At 39.6% G+C, this 18,898-nt stretch overlaps 2 protein-coding genes across 2 annotated transcripts; both read right to left on the bottom strand.

Annotated features, from left to right (window-relative positions):
* Positions 1-1,492: 1,492 nt before the first annotated feature.
* On the bottom strand, positions 1,493-8,769 carry LOC121646382 (collagenase 3-like). The gene is made up of 13 exons (XM_041995319.1): positions 8,602-8,769; positions 8,322-8,435; positions 7,989-8,116; positions 7,758-7,906; positions 7,504-7,629; positions 7,226-7,387; positions 7,006-7,144; positions 6,799-6,929; positions 6,499-6,664; positions 6,237-6,340; positions 5,686-5,808; positions 2,203-2,254; positions 1,493-2,041 (listed from the first exon to the last, which is right to left on the bottom strand). Exons 1-12 carry the CDS (start codon positions 8,749-8,751, stop codon positions 2,238-2,240), a joined length of 1,509 nt encoding a protein of 502 aa, XP_041851253.1. The 5' UTR covers positions 8,752-8,769; the 3' UTR covers positions 1,493-2,041; positions 2,203-2,237.
* A 5,706-nt stretch (positions 8,770-14,475) lies between these two features.
* mmp13b (matrix metallopeptidase 13b) lies at positions 14,476-18,462 on the bottom strand. Its single transcript, XM_041995895.1, has 11 exons — positions 17,650-18,462; positions 17,411-17,521; positions 17,102-17,229; positions 16,837-16,985; positions 16,591-16,716; positions 16,349-16,504; positions 16,151-16,274; positions 15,859-15,992; positions 15,617-15,776; positions 15,363-15,466; positions 14,476-15,265 (listed from the first exon to the last, which is right to left on the bottom strand). The coding sequence occupies exons 1-11, from the start codon at positions 17,737-17,739 to the stop codon at positions 15,165-15,167; spliced, it is 1,383 nt and encodes a 460-aa protein (XP_041851829.1). The 5' UTR covers positions 17,740-18,462; the 3' UTR covers positions 14,476-15,164.
* Between the last annotated feature and the right edge of the window lie 436 nt (positions 18,463-18,898).

The raw sequence follows: 18,898 nt of genomic DNA, 5'->3' as shown, positions 1-18,898 counted from the left end.
CCGGCAGCAGCCGGGGAGGAGGATGGACGGATGAACTTCTGTTTTAGGGCCTCCTCGATATAAATCTCCATCTTGCGGTGTTCGGCTTGAGTGAGAGGATAAATCCTACTCCGAGGGGGTGAGGTGTTGGGCAGAAGATCAATGGCGCAATAAACCCAGAACCAGGAGGTGGCGGGATCGAGGAAGGACAAAGAAAGTGAGTTGCTCCTGATGACTCCCCAGTGTCAATGTGACGGGTCCAATGAAGTGGGTTACCGTGCCTCCGCTGATGGGCCCCCCGTCAATGGAGCGCACGGCGACAGGATGAAGAAGAGGGTGGAGGGGAAGGTGAAGCCGCCGAGCCAATGCGGGAGAGGTGAAGTTGCCGGCGGCCCCCGAGTCAACTAGGGCTGGAACAGATAGACTCAGATTACCAGCGTGAATGCTGACATGCACAATAAACTGCTCAGTGCTATATGTGGGAGGTGTCGCACTCACCCTGGGGTCGGTGGACTGCCGACCTCTCTTATCCCCCTTTCCTCTCGACACATGTGGGCAGCTATGCAGGAGGTGATCCCCCTCCCCACAGTACATGCATAAGCCATACTCTCTCTGGTGTCACCTCTCTGACAACTGGGTGCGTTCCAGCTGCATGGGTTCTTCTTCAGAGTCCGGATGGGTTGGAGAGCGGACAATGCGGCCATATCTCTCTCTGTGAAGATTGTCCAATCTGATCGCCAAAGAAATCAGTGCATCCAGAGATAAGGTGTCATCCCGACAGGCCAGTTCCGTCTTTATCTTGGTGTTGAGTCCCTGCCGGAAAGTGGAGATGAGAGCCGGCTCGTTGCAACCGCTCGCTGCAGATACTGTCCGGAAGTCCAGAGTGTACTCCGCCACAGTGCGGGCTCCCTGATGTAAGCGGAGCAGTCTCTCACCCCTCTCTCGGCCCTCTGGAGGATGATCGAACACAGCCTGAAACAATGACACAAAACGGGGGTACTCGGAGAGATGGTTACTTCCTCTGCGCCAAACAGCTGTGGCCCACTTCCTTGCTGGTCCTCCCAGCAGGGATATAATAGTGGCAATCCTCTCGCCGTCCCGAATCTCCGGGTGATATGAAAAAAAGAGATCACACTGTAAGAGGAATCCGGCACAACCAGAAGAGTCCCCATGATAAACCTCGGGGAGCTTAACCGGAGAGGCAGCAGACCGACTAGCAGAAGATAAAGCAGCCGCACCCGCTGGTGGCGATGGAGTTACCGGTGTTGGCGAGGGCTGAGGATTTGGTTGGTTACGCAGATGTTGAAGCAGATCCGTCATCATCGTCTCTTGTCTCGCTATCCGCTGTTCCAGGGCGGTAGCGACAGCAGTCAGCTGCGAGAGGATGACCGCAGGATCAGGAGGGGTAGCCGTTGAAGTGGAGGGTCCCTCCCCATGGGAAGAACCTGCTGTGTCCATGTAGGTGTGTTATTATGTCAAGCAGATCCCAGGAAGAGCCGGACACAAACGCAGGTAACACTGAATTCAAGCTTTAATAAAGCTTCAAAGGTAAACACAGAAGATGCGCAGAATGCAACCATAAGGCAGAATAACACACAAAGCAGTAGTCCAGGACTGGGGCTTTTGTAGGGAGAAGACCAGGTGTACACTGATGATGATTGTGATTCACGGCAGGTGTGTCCAAGATGTCCGAAGCTGAGGGATTGTGGGTATTGTAGTGTTGTGGCCAGTGATCAGAACTCAGGTGAAGAGGAGAGCACCCACGAGGAGGGTGCAAGCATGACAATCATGCTACGTTATCTTTGTTAATCATTATTATACACTTCACAATGTTGAAAACTATTTTAAAACAACTGATTTGGTTTAGTAATGAGACACTGTTTATATAAAACATAAAATAATTATTAATCTCTACAAAGTTTGTATCTAAACAGAATCCAGGTTTACAGTGTGGGTGAATGGCCAGACAGGCAGGAATTACAGGAGGTTAATGCTTCCTCGAAAACGCCACTCCGAGCTGGTGGGTGCAGGCACGGCTGGGAGTGTTCAAAGGAACCTTTTTCTGAAGAACAAAAGAGAATCAGTAAAATCAGGCAACAGAGGAAAAACACGAATTTCAGTAATTAAGGCAGTCAAAATGAGCTGGTGCTGAGTGGTGGTGAAACCTGGGCTACGTACTGCAGTCAGATGAACTTGTAGGTCAACAGTAACTAAGGAACTTACCACAGCAGAAAGACAGCCATGGCCCCACACCCAACCTAACACCACCAACACTCTATGGAAAAGGGAGAAGAGACACAAGAGGATAAACAAACTGTAAACTCATGATAATACATAATGAAGACAGGAGCTAGTGACCAAAAACATCACTGACATTGAACCAGCACTCTATTTAACAGTTGAACAAGGACCAGCAACAAAAAATAAATAAACCACCATCACATTGTATTTGTTCTTTTATGAAATGTGGTTGTTTGATTTTCACCTTACAATAAAATTAGTTTGAATGAAACCATGAAAACACACCAATCAGATGTATCAATGGATCCACTCACAACATATTGCTTTAGTGCAATGTTATGTAGGAAAAAACTCTTACAGCCACCTACCGAAGCTGCCTCTGCAGTAGTACAGCATGGCCAAAGAACATGGCAAAAGAGTCTGATGGGTTTTAACAACTTCCAAAATTTCCATTTACTAAACAAGAAAAGCAAGGCTGGTTCACCCAAATTACAAAAATGCATTTTCTCCTTCGCAGCTTGTGGTATCTCATTGTACAAACATGATGTTTTTATCTGCTGAGTTTTCTCGATTTTTGTATGTTGAAGAATAAGATTCATTTTGTGGTGCTGGTCAGGGCAATTTACAAACGCCATTGTGTACAGTTTCCTGCAGGGGTAATATTGCAGTTTTTTTTTTGGCCAGGCAGTCTATAATTGTTACACCCAGGGGAAAAAAACAAACAAACAAAAAAAAAAAACAACTGTTTTTAAATATTTTGCTGTCACCAAGGCCAGTTTGTGCAATCAACGAAAGCCTGCAGCTTTTCCTGTTGTGAGGGCAGAGTTTTGCATGGTAGCCTTACAATATATGTCCATAAAAACATCAAAGCCTGCTCTAAAATTGGAAAGAAGAAAAAACTAAAAAAATCTTGATTAAGGCTGGAAGGACACATCAAGGATCATTTGTGTGGACTGTATCATTTTAAGGATTTGCGTAGCATACATCGACGCATTGCACTGTTTATATCCAACCCAAATATAGACAGCTCCCACTTTCAGGTTCCCAAAAATGAAAAGTTAATTTGAAAAAGGTTGGATACCGTCTTACAAAGTTTTTTTCTTTCCTGAAAAAACTGAATAAAATGTTGCTTTGCAAAACACATACCAGGTGTCTGTAAACTTAAAATAGTGGCAGCTCTGTAAGTATCTATTACAGTGATGTCTGTTGGTTGGTTTGAGTGTAATGGAGTTGTCATTGCTTTGGCTGTTTCTGGATTTAAAACAATCTCAAAAGTAAGACTAGAATAGCGAAAGCAAATGGTTAGAAAGGTAAAGTTACCACTTTCAGTCACGTTTGCAAGTTGTTGGCAGTTTGTTTTTGCATAATGTTAACTATTAGAGCCCCTTTAAGGGGAACCTTAAAGCAGGTGTGTCAAACTCCGGTCCTCGAGGGCTGGTATCCTGCAGGTTTTCATTGTTTCTCTGATCTAACACACCTGACGGAAATTAATTGGTTATCGTGAAGAAGTTGACTAGACGCTGTTGGATCCATTTGATTTTATTCAGGTGTGTTGGAGCAAAGACATAACTAAAAACCTGCAGGATAGCAGCCCTTGAGGACTGGAGTTTGACACCCCTGCCTTAAAGGGTCTCTATTATGCTCATTTCAGGCTATTTTATTTTAATATGTAAGTCCACAAGGGCAGAAATCAATTCAGCATTTGTGACTCTACCGCCCTAAGCCCCGCCTCCTCTGATGCGGGCTGCCTCTGATTGGTCAACTGCCTGGAGTAGTTGTTGGGAGAGTGCACTGTTTTCGACATAGAAAACATCGGCAGAACTGAAGTAATATAAATACTCTGTAAGCAATGTCAACACAAAACATACAGCAGTACATATTCGAGCCCGACTCAGACCCCGAAAACGAGACTGAACCACTCAGCAACTTGCAGCAACAAATGCAGCAGGACTTATCTGTTTGGTAAATACTCTGCTTAACCGATATAGTCTGATATAACGTTTTCCGTCCTTCAATCGCCTTATATACTTGTAGCGGGTGGCACCACAGGGTGTCGTCCTGCCCTTGGGGCTATTCCCCTATAAAAGGGGAAGTGGCACTGTACCAGGGAGTTGCCAGGACGCCACGTCAGTCTTGGTGCAGGTCGATTTTAGCAGCAAACGGGTAAATATGTTTTTACACGTTGAATTTTATATTGTAGATGAGTTTTTAAATGTAGTTTGTAATGCAGGGTTGGGATCTGAGTGATGTTGGTCCTTGGAATATTTGACTGAGCAAGGGAATTCAATGCTACAGGTATGTTATTATTAATATGTTTTGAAATTGAATTAAAGTGATTTGGTTGTAGTAATTTTGTATTTCTTTTTTGCAGTTGTCGGGTACCGTTACCTGCTGTCCTTTGGAGACTTTTGTTTTTCACGTTAGTCCGCTCCTGGTCCGAGTGGTTATGGTGGTGACTATTGTAAGAGCGGACTAACTGTTTATTTTTTTCTGTTGTTTTGTTTGTTTGGGTCACTCCCCTGAGAACGATTTTGATCCTCCTGTCTGTAGCCGCTCGGACACGTTTACACCTGACTCATTTGCATGTAGATATGCGGTGTTAGTTTGCAGTGGTTTGCAGTGCAATCGTGTGCGGTGTTGGTTTGGCCCGCTATTAGGGCAGGTTACATAAGCGGATCCTCCACCTTTGTGGTGTGCGGTTATAGTTCAGGTGGAAGTAAACTGGTTCCGAGTTGGACGACAGGAGGAGAATATGGGGACAGTCCCTCCTTGTATTTGATAGATAAATTGAGTTAAAAACTTGACGTTGTTTATTCTTATTGGGCTTAAGCTACACAGTATGACCTGGTAACATATTTGTACATTCCGCTGTTAATAGGTGTACATGTGGGAAATTCACCACAATGCCAACAGAGGTGGAAAAGGTCTCCTGCCAAGATATACATATGGTAACGATGCTATTTGCTAACCCTTTCATGCATCATTACACTACAGTTAGCTGTATTTCTAGCCACTCTATGTACATCTGTTGTTTCACGTGGCTAATCAGCATAGTGTTTTTAGCCTGGTTGTTACATTTGTAGCATTTCCATCTAGTGTTAATCGCTAAATTTCTGGTCATCATTATGTGTGTTGGCTGCTTGTAGTGATCAGATAAGTAAGTGTGGGTTAATTCCTTTACTTTAACACAGTGAAGGTGGGTGTGCCTTTCTTCATGTGAACATGCACAATCTGGAGAAGATGAGCAATATTTGAACACTCCCACCCACACACCGAAATAGCATAATATGACCCATTTACATGCAAAATGATGCTACTTAGTTTACTCACTGAAATTAGTAAACACAAACTTTTGTTTTTTTCAGCGTTACAACCTACAGGTTCCACATGAAAAGCATCAGTACTGCTATTCAAATGCTTCTTTTATGATATGAATGTGAACTCTTGCATTTTATAAGTTGAGACCTCTGCTGTAGTATCCAATGTCAGTGACACAGAGCCATTCATAGTTGAACATCACACGTGTTACACTCCTATATGGCAGGTAGTACTCGCTCTGTCTGGCACCTTCGATAAAATACAGATATCCTGTAACAAAAAAAAAAGTATTGTAAGTGTGCATTTTAACTGAAAGGAAAATTACTGTAGCAGAAAAATCACATACAGTATTGTCAATTTACAAAATTGATGTGGCAAATATTCTAACTGATTGTTTTCTAGCAGACATGGAAAAACATTAGTAATCATTAGTAGATGTATTTCTGGCTCTTTACCACTTGGCTCTTTTACTGATGACATTTGTTTACTATTTAGCCCTGAATGTGGCACTCATTGAAGTTTTTCTCGTTTCTTTTGTTATTTTTCTTCTTTTCTTTTTAAAGAATCTGCTATTATCCAAACAGTCTGGTTGTTTTAGCTAATGATAATAAACTCAGACAGAAAACCTCAAAAAAGGTGCTGATCAGATCTATTAGACCACAACTGTTTGTCATAATGACAAAAGAAACATTTCTCACCAAGATTCTCAAAGGCTGCGTCAACTTTGAAGCCAATCCCCGGAAAATCCAGCGAGATGTATCGTGGGTATCCATAGTCCAGTCGGTTCCGGTTGTAATTATAGCTTTAAAGAAACAAAGATGTCTGAAACACTTATGACTGACTTAAAGATAAGTTGTTGGACAAAATGAATATCAGATCATTTTTATCATAATTTTCTGAGTGCTTATGCTAGCGTAAAGACTTGATTTTAACAAAAAAAAAAAAAAAAAAAAAAATCACCTCCAATATTGGTTATTCACAAACATCAGTGCTCTTCCTGTTGTTGGTTCATAGACAGCAGCATCCACCTTATTAACGTAGGAGGGGAGGCCAAAGTTGGTGATAGGCTGTGGAAAGCCTGGTATTATTGTCTTGTCATAAGCTGTGATGCCCCAGTATTGATTACCTGTAAAGAAACAGCTGGAGGTTGTTGCATGTTGTTACATTTACAGCTTTCTAGTACAAACTCATTCAGTTTATCAGCTGATTACGATCATATTTAATCCCCCCTATGAAAAAAATCCCTTCTGTGAACATTACCTTCAAAGAAATATGCCACATGCCTGTTTGGGACTTCAAAAGCTGCATCCACATGATTGATTTGGGGCCATGTTGTACTCACTTTTGAAAATCTAATTTTTGGAAAACCAGTACTCCTCCTCCAGAAGTATCTAGTTTAAAGTACAAAAAGATGTGAAATTTATGTTTCACATTAAATCAGCAGATCATGCTAGATTTAAAATGCACCCGTTTTTGAAGAAGAAAAGATCTCCCCATATGGAGGTAACAGCATCAAACACCAGCTCTGGACTGCATTGTTGGTTTTGTGGGTTGGGCAGAGGGACTGGGTCTGGTCCAGGTTGTGGGCCAGTAGGTTGTCTGAATCCTGGTCGTAAAACAGTTCATATAAAGTTGGATTCTCAGTCAAACCACATGTTAGAATTAGTTTATTGATTTGTTTGTTTACCATAAAGTGCTTGAACCCCACGTCTATCATCGTCTGGCAGCCTGTATCCATATGTGTTGACATATTGATAGCTGGGGAACATCAACGCACTTTTGTCACTGGAGTGATCCAGGCCCAGAGAATGGCCGAACTCATGGGCCGCCACCAGCAGCAGATTAAAATCTGAACGCAATCGTAGCAGCAAAGCATTAGAGGAAATAAACACAGACTTTACACTTTTTCACCTGTGTATAATTTGGCTACAGCTTAACTAAAATAACATGGTTGACTACATTTACCTAAATGGGTTAAAGTCCAAGTTTCATCCTCATCAAAGTGTGCATCTCCTCCCTCATTCTGTCCAGGACCAAAGGCATGAGCCAACGTGCCTCCTGGTCCATCAAAACGATCATGATCTCCATGAACTACAGCAGGACAAATCAGTTTTCAGAGAGTCTGTGTTTGAATCACATTTTGCTTTAAAACACACTGATAAATACCTAGTTTAATTGTTTATCTTTATTCTAAGGAAAAATGTTCCATCAAGACTCACATCCACTCTGGAAGAGGATCACAATGTCTGCAGTACCCCAGTAGATCTGTTGGAAATCCAGTGGGATGACATCACTGTAGAGCTGGAAGGCCTGAGCAATGGTTGCATCCACCTGACTCTGCGTCAGATCCCTGGTGTACTGAGTGATTCTGTGTAAGTCATTACCACCAGTTTTGTCAGTATCAAGTTTTTAATGATCTAAAACATAATGATCAGAAACAGACAAGATACCTGTATGTGATCAAGCTTTTCTCCCACTTTGGTCTTCCAGACATGTGTTTAAATTTATAAACGTCTGTCACACCACACCTAGGAGCCCTCATCACTTCCAAGGTTTTATCATTTAAGACACCTGTCACCTGACGGGATGTTATCACACAGATTGTTCATGCATGATTTAAAAACTGGAAGACCTGGTTCACCATATTAATTCCTGTATAAATCCTTGCATATGACAGATGTACAAATGGAGTATAAATGAACTTTTTATTACATTATTTCATCACCATTTAACTAAATGATTAGTACTTATAAAAAATTTGATTTTGCATTCACTGTTTTTACCTCCAGGCCAAAAAAGGCCTGCATGCTCCGAAGAGTTTCACGGAAGGAGTTTTCAGTAATACTTTTTACTGAGGGACTCGTCTGAGCATCAGAGTAGTACTGAGAGAGGTATTTCTGATCAAGAGAGAGAAAAGTGCATTTAGTAAATAATCAAATTATGTTGGCCTTAGATTTGATCATTTTTCTTTTATATGTATAAATTATAGATATATATATATATATAAATTTTTTTTATAATATTTTATATTATATTTAAGATATCTTAAGGGCCATATGTTACCTTTGCCAGATCTTCGTCCTCAGCTGAGATCCATGGAGCAAAAATAGGTGCTGCATTGCACGTAGTTAACCAAGCCAGCAGCAGTATCCCAGAATCAGCAAGATGCATATTGTTAAAATATTTTCTTCTGTTTATCCAATCGTCCCTCATAAAAGCAGCCTTGACAACCTAAAGTGTGTAACGTTCTGATCAGAAGCAGATATCAACACAAAATGTACCATGAGGTAATCCAGTTACGGTTAAGGGACGCCCCTGTGCTGGGAGGGTGGTGTAATGGGTATTAGAAGAGGTCCAAAAGGAAAGATGTAAGTTCAAGCAGTCTCATGCTATACCTTCAGAACTGGTTTAATGGGTCTAATGAAGCAGTGAACTGCAGGATAGTAAAAATTTTATAGGGTTGATATCAAAGCTGATTGTAACACAGAATTTTTATTTTATTCAGTATAGATATGATCAGTTTTCTGGTAGCATTTCATGCCAATCAAAATTATTTACACTAAAGCTGCAAACACTAACCTCTTTTTTGGCTGTATTCATGCTTTTGAAGGGGACTAAACATTCCAGTTTGCTCCTGCCAATGTCCTGCCAGTTAATCTGGGTGTTTCTAAAACGCAGCACAAATGACAAGAACTCTGTTCTTGTGTACTTCCTGAGAAACCATGTACTGAAACATAACTTGCAAGGCCAATTAGTGAGAGTGAAAATGTTTCTCACAGAGAATCACTACAAATCTATACAGAAGTCTTGACATTTCTGTTATAATCGGAAAACTTTCCCTTTTAAAGACATGCAGGCATATATAATTTGTACTGAGTTAACCCAGCTTGACACAGCAGAGACAGGGACAAGTTTCACTGAAAGAAACAGACAAATCCAAACATGTTTTATCTCCTCATCTTGCTTTTTGTTAACTCTTTTTGTGTCTGTGGCAGATCTCATGTGGATAAGGATAAACCTGACAAGTAAGACCCAAAATCTGGTGATCCTTTTATTACATCTGACAAAGCACAAGTATATGTATCTAGATGTAGATAAATTTTATTAATACTTGCTATCAAGATATTTATTTTAATCCAGAAGATGAAAAAATGGAACCAAACCTGCTTGTCTTGTTTTTGTTTTTCTTAGCATGTCAGCATAGCATGTCATCCTTTAAAAACGGCTCGTTTAGGCATGCTGTTTTCCTTAATAGTGATGTGGGATGAGAGCAGAAGATTGTAAAAGGTAATGGCTTGCTTCTCTGTAGTGATCTGGCCAGGAGATGTAATTATTTCAAAGCAGAGGGAAGCTTTGAACTGTGTATAATTAATTCAGGCAAGCAGAACCACGGTGTCTTTATTAAATGCTCTGTTCTTGCTTGAACAACTATCAGACAAATGTAATGTGACCTTCCTCTAAAGAATCAAACCATTCAAGCAGCTAATTCATTTTGCTCTAACCATGAGCTCACGCTGCTCCAAACTCTGCAAGGTTTTAGTGCTCATTCCTGTGAAATCCCAAGTATGTTTTTAGAGAGAAATTTCTAAACTTACTGCGTGGAAATTGAATGGTTATTATTGCAGATCTGAAGTTTTCATCCAGCGTTATTGACCTACTGATGCTCTGAATGTCCTCTAGCTCAGGCATTGTGTCAGCTAACTGCCACGCAGCACAGAGGTTTTGTTTTTCAGACAAACAAAGGATCAGCTCAGCTTTTCACAGGCCACAATGATTTGCTTGTTTTTCCCTAGGAGACACAATCTCTGTCAACGTTTGCACTGCTGCATTACAGCGCTGTATAAACAATCTTTTTTGAGCTTGATTATGAATTTGATGTGCACTGAAAGAAGGTGATGAGGTAGTAGTTGCCAGTCTACATAGATGCTTAAAAGAGAATGCACACATCCCCACTTAAAATAGTTATCATCCTCCATTTACCTCAAGTATACCTCATGTGTATGACAGGTTTTTTCATGGATTGCATCAGGTTAGTCCAACAAAAATAGGTCAAGTTGTAAAATTGCATCAACCTTCAATTTCAGCTTTCACTCATAGTTTTGAAGTCAGGATGGTACCTTCTGAAGCTGTCACTCTCAAATCAGTTTATTCAATTCTTTTTCTGTAATAATATTTGTCATTTAACTCCTGTATTATTATTTTTTTTCTATTTCAATAGGTGATGCTATTCCTGTTGATATTATTGTTATAAACTATGCAAAAACTAGCTAAGAAATGTAAAAAAAAGTCTTTGATTTCCTTTGCTTGAACATCAGTGGGCATGTAAGAGTCAGGACCCTCCCATGGGTTTCAAGATGATTACAGGTGTTTAAAACTTGCTTTGAACTCAGCACTTGTAAATCATTTGTCTGGTAAATGCAACACAAATGTACAAGGAAATGTTACACAGCCAGACTGTTGAAAATAGCTGTTGTTACACGTGTCACATATCTGACAGTGTGACTCGTTCACATATCAGTTCATTGGTCATTTTTATGGTTAAAAAAAGAGAAAGCAGCATCACAGCTCAACTCTTCAGAACGTACATATTTTTTTTCTGGAATAAACTGGAAAGAGTTTTAGCCCATGAATTGTTTTTTTTTATTTCTTTTTTCTGATATGGATATGCCAGAAAATTGTTGGATCTTTTTACTCCCACTGATTTATTTGGCTTAAACAAGCAGACCTGCATATACACAGAAATGATTCATTAAAGATGGTTTAAGTATTTGCAATGCTTACTATTTTTAAAATCTTTAAAAAAATATTTTTCATGTATTTTGATACTTTAGGGATTAATTGCACACATGTTGCTGGTTTTCAATTATGAATGGAAAATTGCTACCAGACAGCTGGAATTGTAAAATTCTAGCCATCTGTAAACATGAACTAATTCTTTGATTAGATAACGTAACTTAAAAGCATTTAACTTATACTTATGGGCCATGACACTGTTCTGCTTCTTATGGCTGGGCTCAATAAATTGACGCAGTTGACACAAAAACAAAGCCAGTTTTACTTCTTTTTACAGATACCAAGTCAATGAAGATCCTTCGTCTTTGGAGTACAGCAGTGCAAGATTAGATTCTTCCTGCTATATTCAGGGGAACTGAAGAACAACACGATGGTGTTCAACCAGCCACTTAAGAAGGAAACAGCTGATCACATAATAACACCCACAACCCTAATAAAGCTCAGATGAAGAAACCCCACCACGTCCCGGGGATTTTACACCTACCCAACTTGACCTCATGTTGTAAAGCCTCTACATGTGTGTTAGTTTGTAAGAAAATGACCACTTTCAACCCGGAGCGGCTAGCTGTGTCTCAGAACAATGTGCTCAGTGCAGGGGCAGCAGGAGTCTTGCATCACCTTTCCTGCAGTGTTGGTCTGCAGAGGGAGTTTCCCACAGGAAACTGGAAACTGGATATATCCTGAGACGGCTGCCCTTCCCTGTCATTCTTCTCCATCTGGTTTCCATCAGGAGCTAACCCTTTTCCCCTGAGGGTACCACCTCTTTTTCTCTCCAATGACATTTTCTCCAGACCGCTTCACACTGTTTCAATACTATTTATTCATTTATTATTACTATTAACATTTTTATTTATATATGTAACTGCAGACCACCCATGGCTCCAGTCTTGGCTGCATAATAATGAGAAGTCAGATTTCCCAATCATTGGCCTAACTGGACATCACGGTCTTAACAGCAGAAAATTAGGCTCCAGTTCAAATCCTCTCTTCTGCATTTTGGATGAGTTGAAAGAGACAGTGGAAGGTGTCCAGCAGTGACTGGAATTAGATAAACATGAAGAAAACCTACCTGACCTCTAAATCCATATGGGCTAAAAGTGACTTAAATTTGTATCTTTCTCTGCTCTATAAAAGCCAAGTTAACAGAAGTTGGACAGTTTCTTCTTACCACCAAGGAGTAAGAATACGTCAGTAAACATTTAGGTACAAGAAACCTGCTTGTTCAATTTCCCCATGGAGCGAAAAAGCACCCAAGCGTAGCAGAGAGTAAGTGACTGAGTGCTTCTTCTAACGTTGCTAAACTGGACTGGGTTGGCATTTCTCTGGCCACTAACATGTTTATATCGCAGAACATGATCTTATAAAGGTAAAGTTGCGGGATAAAGGACACATTTAGACCACTTTAAGAGTAGGCCTGGAGTAGGTTTTCCCAGTATGTGCTGTTTGCTTGACACAAGGAGCTTTCTTGATTCAATGTTTTCTTGTCTGCTCATATCTCATGCCTTGCTATCTAAAACATTAAAACTCAAAAGCAACGCACTAAAATAACATGTCTGACATGAAAAAAGGGCACATTTCTTTAAGCTAAATTATCCATGTCTCTGTAAACTGGAGCTGAGACTCACAGAGTCCACACCCATGATGAACACAATATTTGTGAATCAGTAACGCAGCACACACACCACACAAGTCTCGGAAATGAGAAAATGAGGTGACTACTTCACTGCACTGTAATTACATCCACATGATTGAGTCTGTGGTTCAGTCCACAGGTTTCCCAAAATTTTGCAAGATCTTTGTGACTGACTTTTTTACAAGTTAACAAATATTCTTAGTTTTAATCATTTTTTTCACTCAGTCCATACTTCTTGTGTAGGTAACTGACTCACAACATAGAGTCCATTGATTGACACTGATAATGCTAACATCTGTCAAAGCTGTTCCTTAGCATAATCTGTGCTGATAAAGCAAAGATTGAATTAGTGAACACTTTTTATTCGGTTATGTGCATCACTTTGTGTCAGCTGTGGTTGTTTTAAAGTTCTTTATAAATAAAGTTGGAACGGTATAGTACTTTTTGTTTTAAAAATGGAATCCTTAGTGTGAAATATTGGTAAATTGTAGCACATGAGTTTGACAGTACAGCCAGTTACAAGCTGTCCTTTCTTTTTGGATTCTGATCATTTCAGAATTTTGTTAGAAAGTTGTGTTGAGCTGAAAGTATTTATAGGAGTGCCCTCTAGTGGAAACAGTGTGTAACTACATGTCAGAGTAAAACACGAGAGAATCTCAGAAGCTGTTGAATGTCACCTCTTAATGTAGGGATAGTTTTAAAAATTGTCAAGTGTTTATTTGCACTATATATGTAGAAAAGATGTGTTATGCTAAATATTAATATGATGAATAAAATGTCCCATCTTGTTTGAATTCTGGCTTGTGTTGTTCTTACTCTCAAATATAAGTCGCTTTGGATAAAAGCGTCTGCTAAATGACTGTAGAGTAGAGTAGAGTAGAATATTTCTAATTCCCTACTCTGCTTTACAGCATATTGTTTTGTTATGCCATTTATTTTCATATCTGAGCCAAGAGTTCCTGATATTTCTCATGACAGCAAGCAGAAAAATGACAAATGGAAGACGATTATGAATAGATGTGTTTGTGTCATGTTGTTTGCCTGATTTGTATCCCTCTTACTTTAGTGTGAATTGATCATGGGATGATCAACTTGGACTGTTAGTAGGTAAATCTGGCTATAGGAGGGTGGGGGCACAAAAGGTAGCAGAGATACTTGTTTTATTTCAAATGAAAGTTATAATGAAGTATTTTTAGGTTCTACTTTGTTTTGTTGACTTATGCTTTAGAGGGGCATGGCTTGATATGTCTTAAACTAACAACCCTCCTTAAATTTCATCTACTCAGTCCTGGCTTACAATGTAGTGCAAAGAAAGAAACAGAGAGAGGGGGGAAGAGAGCGAGAGAGAGAGAGAGAGAGAGAGAGAGAGAGAGAGAGAGAGAGAGATACTGGAGGACAGTGGCTAAGGTTTTGTGTTCAGTAGACATGACTTTAACAAATATCTGTCATCAAATGGAAAAGTAATAAGTCAGAGTTTAAGGACAACACAGAAAACTCATTTAGCCTGTTCACAGACGTCAGCAAAAAAGCTTTATTTTCCAGTGGTTTCTGAGATCACAATTTATATGAAGCTCCTACTTAAAAACTACTATACAGAAAATTTTTCAAGGAATGTGACTCAAACTGATCCGTTTTAACATAATTTGCGTTACAACAATCTCTCTTTATTTACTTCTAAAAATGCCAAAAAAGGGCCTGCAACACAGAATGAAACATTAAAATTTTGTTTTAGACGAAAAAAATAGTTTTTTTAAATAATTTTTCTAAATAACATATCTGTATACAGGAATTACAAAACTGGTGGCTTAATCACTTTAGGCTCTAACCCTGTTTTATGTCCAAACACTGTGACCTACTAACCAAAAACATAAAGCAAAATGATCAAGTCAAATATTTAGCTCACAGACCAGTCAAGACAAGAGATGTAACCTGCTACAGACATCATAGAAAATACCTGCAGTGGGACTCTTGTACAAATACATAAATATAAAATAAAAAGCAATCATAAGTTAAAATAATTAATGGGAGCACTGTGTGTCGACCACTTATACACATTGCTTTACTCATCTTTTTTTTCTGCTCATTTCCATGCTCATACAGTGGACTGCATCATGTCCCATTTAAACGTGTACAGTTTGCCACAGTGTATCACCAGATAGCCAGCTACATTTAGATACACAGATAACGGTGGCAGCTCTTCTCAGCAGTTGAAAATGGAGTTGGCTCTCATAATGCGCATGACCTTCTTTGAACTGTAGCTGTACTCAAACTGTATATTTTCATGGAAGAAATACAAGTATCCTGAAAGAGAGCAGAGTGGGAAAACTATTACAGAATGTCCTAAATGTCACTAACAGGAAACTGAATTATGATAAAGGGGTGATAGTTTTTAAAGTACCATCGTGAAAAGCAGCAGCGTCGATCTCGTCATCTATTCCTGGAAAGTCATCTTCGATGGATCGCGGGTAACCAGCGTCCATGGTGCCCTTAGCTTCATCATAACTAGGGGTTACAAATGAAGCAGAAACACTGAAATGTAGAATCCTCTGAAGCAAAAATAAGTTCTGATCGCCAAGTAGTAGTTAGTGCTTTGATAAGTTAAAGGACTACAAATTTTAAATGAGCTGACGTGTTATATGCATGTCCACATACCTCCAATAGTCTTCATCAGAGAAGAGCAACGTTTTCCCTGTTTCGGAAATGTGCACAGCTGCATCTACTTTCCTTACTTTCTTGGGAAGACCGAGTTGGTGTATGTACTTAGGGTAACCATTCACAAGGTCATATCCATTTAAAGCCCACATTCTGATCCCTGTAAACACAAAGAATACAGTTTGGTGTAAATATCCTGCAACTCGTATTTAGAAGATAACCAGAGAATGTATATAGCCCACCTTTAAATATGATGACTAAATCCTTCTCTGGGTTCTCGTAAGCTGCATCCACTTTATTAGGAAGTGAAGGCCATGTGGACTTGATCAGCGTCTGCTGAGGCTCTGGCATCTGAGGATGGAGACGCCAGTAGAAACTGCAGCAAGAGGCAGCATAGTAACAGAATGAAGATAAACTCATCAATAGTTCACAATAATGAAAAGTGGTAAATTAGTCAAACTGTTTAGAGTGAATATAGATCTAGAAAGTTACATTTTTGTCCTAGACTAGTTTGTCAGACAGGTATTACTATACCTGTCTTTGAAAATGATGGTTTCTCCTCTGAGCCCTGTGACAGCATCAAAGGTCAACATGGGGTCGCATTTACTTGGTGCAACAGGCTTTGGCTTCACTTTCCTGTTTGGGTTCGGGTTGGGACCTGGGATTGAAATCTAGCATTTAATCACTGTACTCATAGTATATACTCATACCATATTCTCATACTCTGCCCACCATAGAGAGCTTGAATGCCTTCAATGTCATCTTCAGATAGTGGATATCCTGTGGTGTATGAATAGACGGGGTACATCAGGGCGCCTGCGTCCGATGAATGGGACATACCAAGTGCATGGCCCAGCTCATGGGCTGCTACAATAAACAGGTTGTAAGCTGCAGGAAAAAAAAGTTAAATTTTAAATATTGTTTAACTTGATAAATATTAAGATATGTCCTGAACATCTGGGGATAATTCTCACCAGATGAATCTTTGGTCCAGTGTTCATCCTCATCAAAATGAGTGTCTCCTCCTATGCCTTGGCCGGGGGGGTAGGCATGAGCTAGCAGTCCATCCGGACCATCAAATGGGTTGTAGTCTCCATGCTCTTTACAGTAAAGGGTAGAAAGAATATGTACTGTTATAATGTCTGCATAATAAAGCCAAAAACTGTGTACCTCTTGTGTGTTTTCCAAACACTCATAGAAAGCTTTGTTGCTTTACAAACCTTTCGATCCAAAGCTTATCATTATGTCAGCAGTTCCAGAGTATAGCTTCTTAAAAGTCAAAGGGGTGACATCCGCCCAGACGTTCAGCGCTTTTCGGATGGCTCTGTCTACATCAGCCCTCTGCAGATCTGGTGTATAATTCAATATCCTGAAGCATCAAGGTATAAGAGACAAGGAGAGACCGTGAATAGATTACACTCCTATAAATAGATCAAGATTTTTTATAGCATTTAAATTCTTCATATGTATCATTTTGGCTTATACCTAAATGTGACATTGTTGTTTTGCCATTTGAGGTGCCGAGGGAAGTGGTTGTACTCCCCGATATCTGGAACGCCACATCTGGCCTGCGTCATCAGGTCCAAAGTATTTTTATCCAGATTTCCTGTTACCTTTATACAGGTACAAACACAACGGGATATATCCGTTAAATAGACCCACTAAAATGTTGCCCATCCTGAAAAGTTTAGAAGATAAATCTTCCTGTCGTTTTATTTTAATTATTGGTGGTATTTATCAAAATTGTGCTACTAGAAGAAAAAAAAAAAAGAGACATTTTTCACATGTTGTCACCTCAAGTTTGAAGAATTTTTGCATTTCCTTGAGCTTGGTCTGAAAGGCATCTGAGGATGACTTTCTTCCTTGCAAACCAATTGGAAAATTGTAGAATCGTCGAAGGTATTCCTGTTTGAAGGAGCAAAACCATTCACATACTGGCTTACACAGGGAAATTTTTTATCACTTATGAAAACAAGCCAAATAAAACCACTCTGCAAGGCTGAGAAACAGCTGCATGAGGTCTTGGAACTCACCTCCGCTAAATTCCTGTCTTTGTCGACCTTCCGTAGAACTGCAGCAAAGGAGTGGGCAAACAGCACCAGCAGCAACAGAAAAGCTCTCATCGTTGTTGACTTTAAGTTGTTCAAACTAGTCTCTGGGTTCAAGGAGCCCTGGAGGGTATTTATAGTGTATTGGCCCACCTTTTTTTTTTTTTTTTCCTAAGGTTCTTGATGATTCACGTAAAAGCACCTAGCCACTTCCTCCTTTGTGCATTGGGAATGTGCTTGTAACAGTAAATATCCAGTAACTGTGGTCTGAGGATGCTGTTTTTGAACTACACATAAATGCTTTGATCAGAAACATCCCCCATTTCACAAACTTTTGTGATGTAAGCATGATAGATTGCTTGACAATTTCTGCTTGCAGATTAAATAAATGTGTAAAAGAGGAAGTCAAACAGATGTTATGCTCAAACCTGGGGGTTTTCCTATTACACTGCTGCTGACTGTCTCATGATAATCTTGTGTCTTATGTGTCTAATTTTAACTGAACCTGTTTTATGACACATAGCTAACAAAGACAGCAGAAGACTCAGAATAATAAATCTAAATTTAAAACATGATTTCCGTTTTGCCTCCAGCTAAACATTTTCCAGCTGTGTTTAGTTTACTAAACAATATGATGCTGACTAAAACTGAATTAGTAACATGAAAACGCATGTCCTGTTCTTAGTAAGGGGTAATTAAAAGCAGGCTTTCCTGATGTAGGTTTGTCACCTCCCAAACAGTGCTATGTGAGTCAGAATTAACAATAATATGATTTATCTTTATACTTACTATGAAGTTGATAATTTCGTATTTAGCTGAAAGCCTACCAGTGTGAGGTACATCAGTTCATTAGTAACACAATTAGAATAGAATAGAATAGAATAGAATGCCTTTTATTGTCATTATACACATGTACAACGAGATTAAGCCATCCCCAGTGTCAGTGCAGAGAGAGCAGTATAGAAATAAATAATAAATAAAAGATCTAAGGTATAAAATATTTACAGAAATAAAACAGATGTGCACACTCTAGTTATTTGCAGATATAAGTATGATGTCTATGTCTGAAAAAAAAATATATATTGCACGTTCAAAGTATTATTGCACGGATCATGATATGTTGTACATGTCATGTGACAGAATGTATTGCACATATGTTGTTAGTGTCCAGCGTATTTCAGATTTGAAGTCCTACAGGAGTTCAGGGCAGTTATTGCTTTTGGAAAGAAACTGT

This window comes from Melanotaenia boesemani, chromosome 9, assembly GCF_017639745.1.
Source record: "Melanotaenia boesemani isolate fMelBoe1 chromosome 9, fMelBoe1.pri, whole genome shotgun sequence".
Lineage (NCBI taxonomy): Eukaryota > Metazoa > Chordata > Actinopteri > Atheriniformes > Melanotaeniidae > Melanotaenia > Melanotaenia boesemani.
The sequence above is the reverse complement of the archived record's forward strand: the minus strand, read 5'-3'. Positions and strand labels throughout refer to the sequence as shown.

Bases quoted from the DNA above. Each gene is read 5' to 3' on its own strand.
- mmp13b (XM_041995895.1), bottom strand. From the start codon at position 17,739: ATGAGAGCTTTTCTGTTGCTGCTGGTGCTGTTTGCCCACTCCTTTGCT. The intron at 17,522-17,649 runs GTGAGTTCCAAG...TCCTTCAAACAG, and splicing joins AAGACAGGAATTTAGCGGAG to GAATACCTTCGACGATTCTA. The intron at 16,505-16,590 runs GTGAGAATTATC...TTTTTCCTGCAG, and splicing joins CTGGACCAAAGATTCATCTG to CTTACAACCTGTTTATTGTA.
- LOC121646382 (XM_041995319.1), bottom strand. From the start codon at position 8,751: ATGAGGGACGATTGGATAAACAGAAGAAAATATTTTAACAATATGCAT. The intron at 6,665-6,798 runs GTAATGTTCACA...GTTTCTTTACAG, and splicing joins TGTGGCATATTTCTTTGAAG to GTAATCAATACTGGGGCATC. The intron at 6,341-6,498 runs GTGATTTTTTTT...GTTTCTTTAAAG, and splicing joins GTGAATAACCAATATTGGAG to CTATAATTACAACCGGAACC.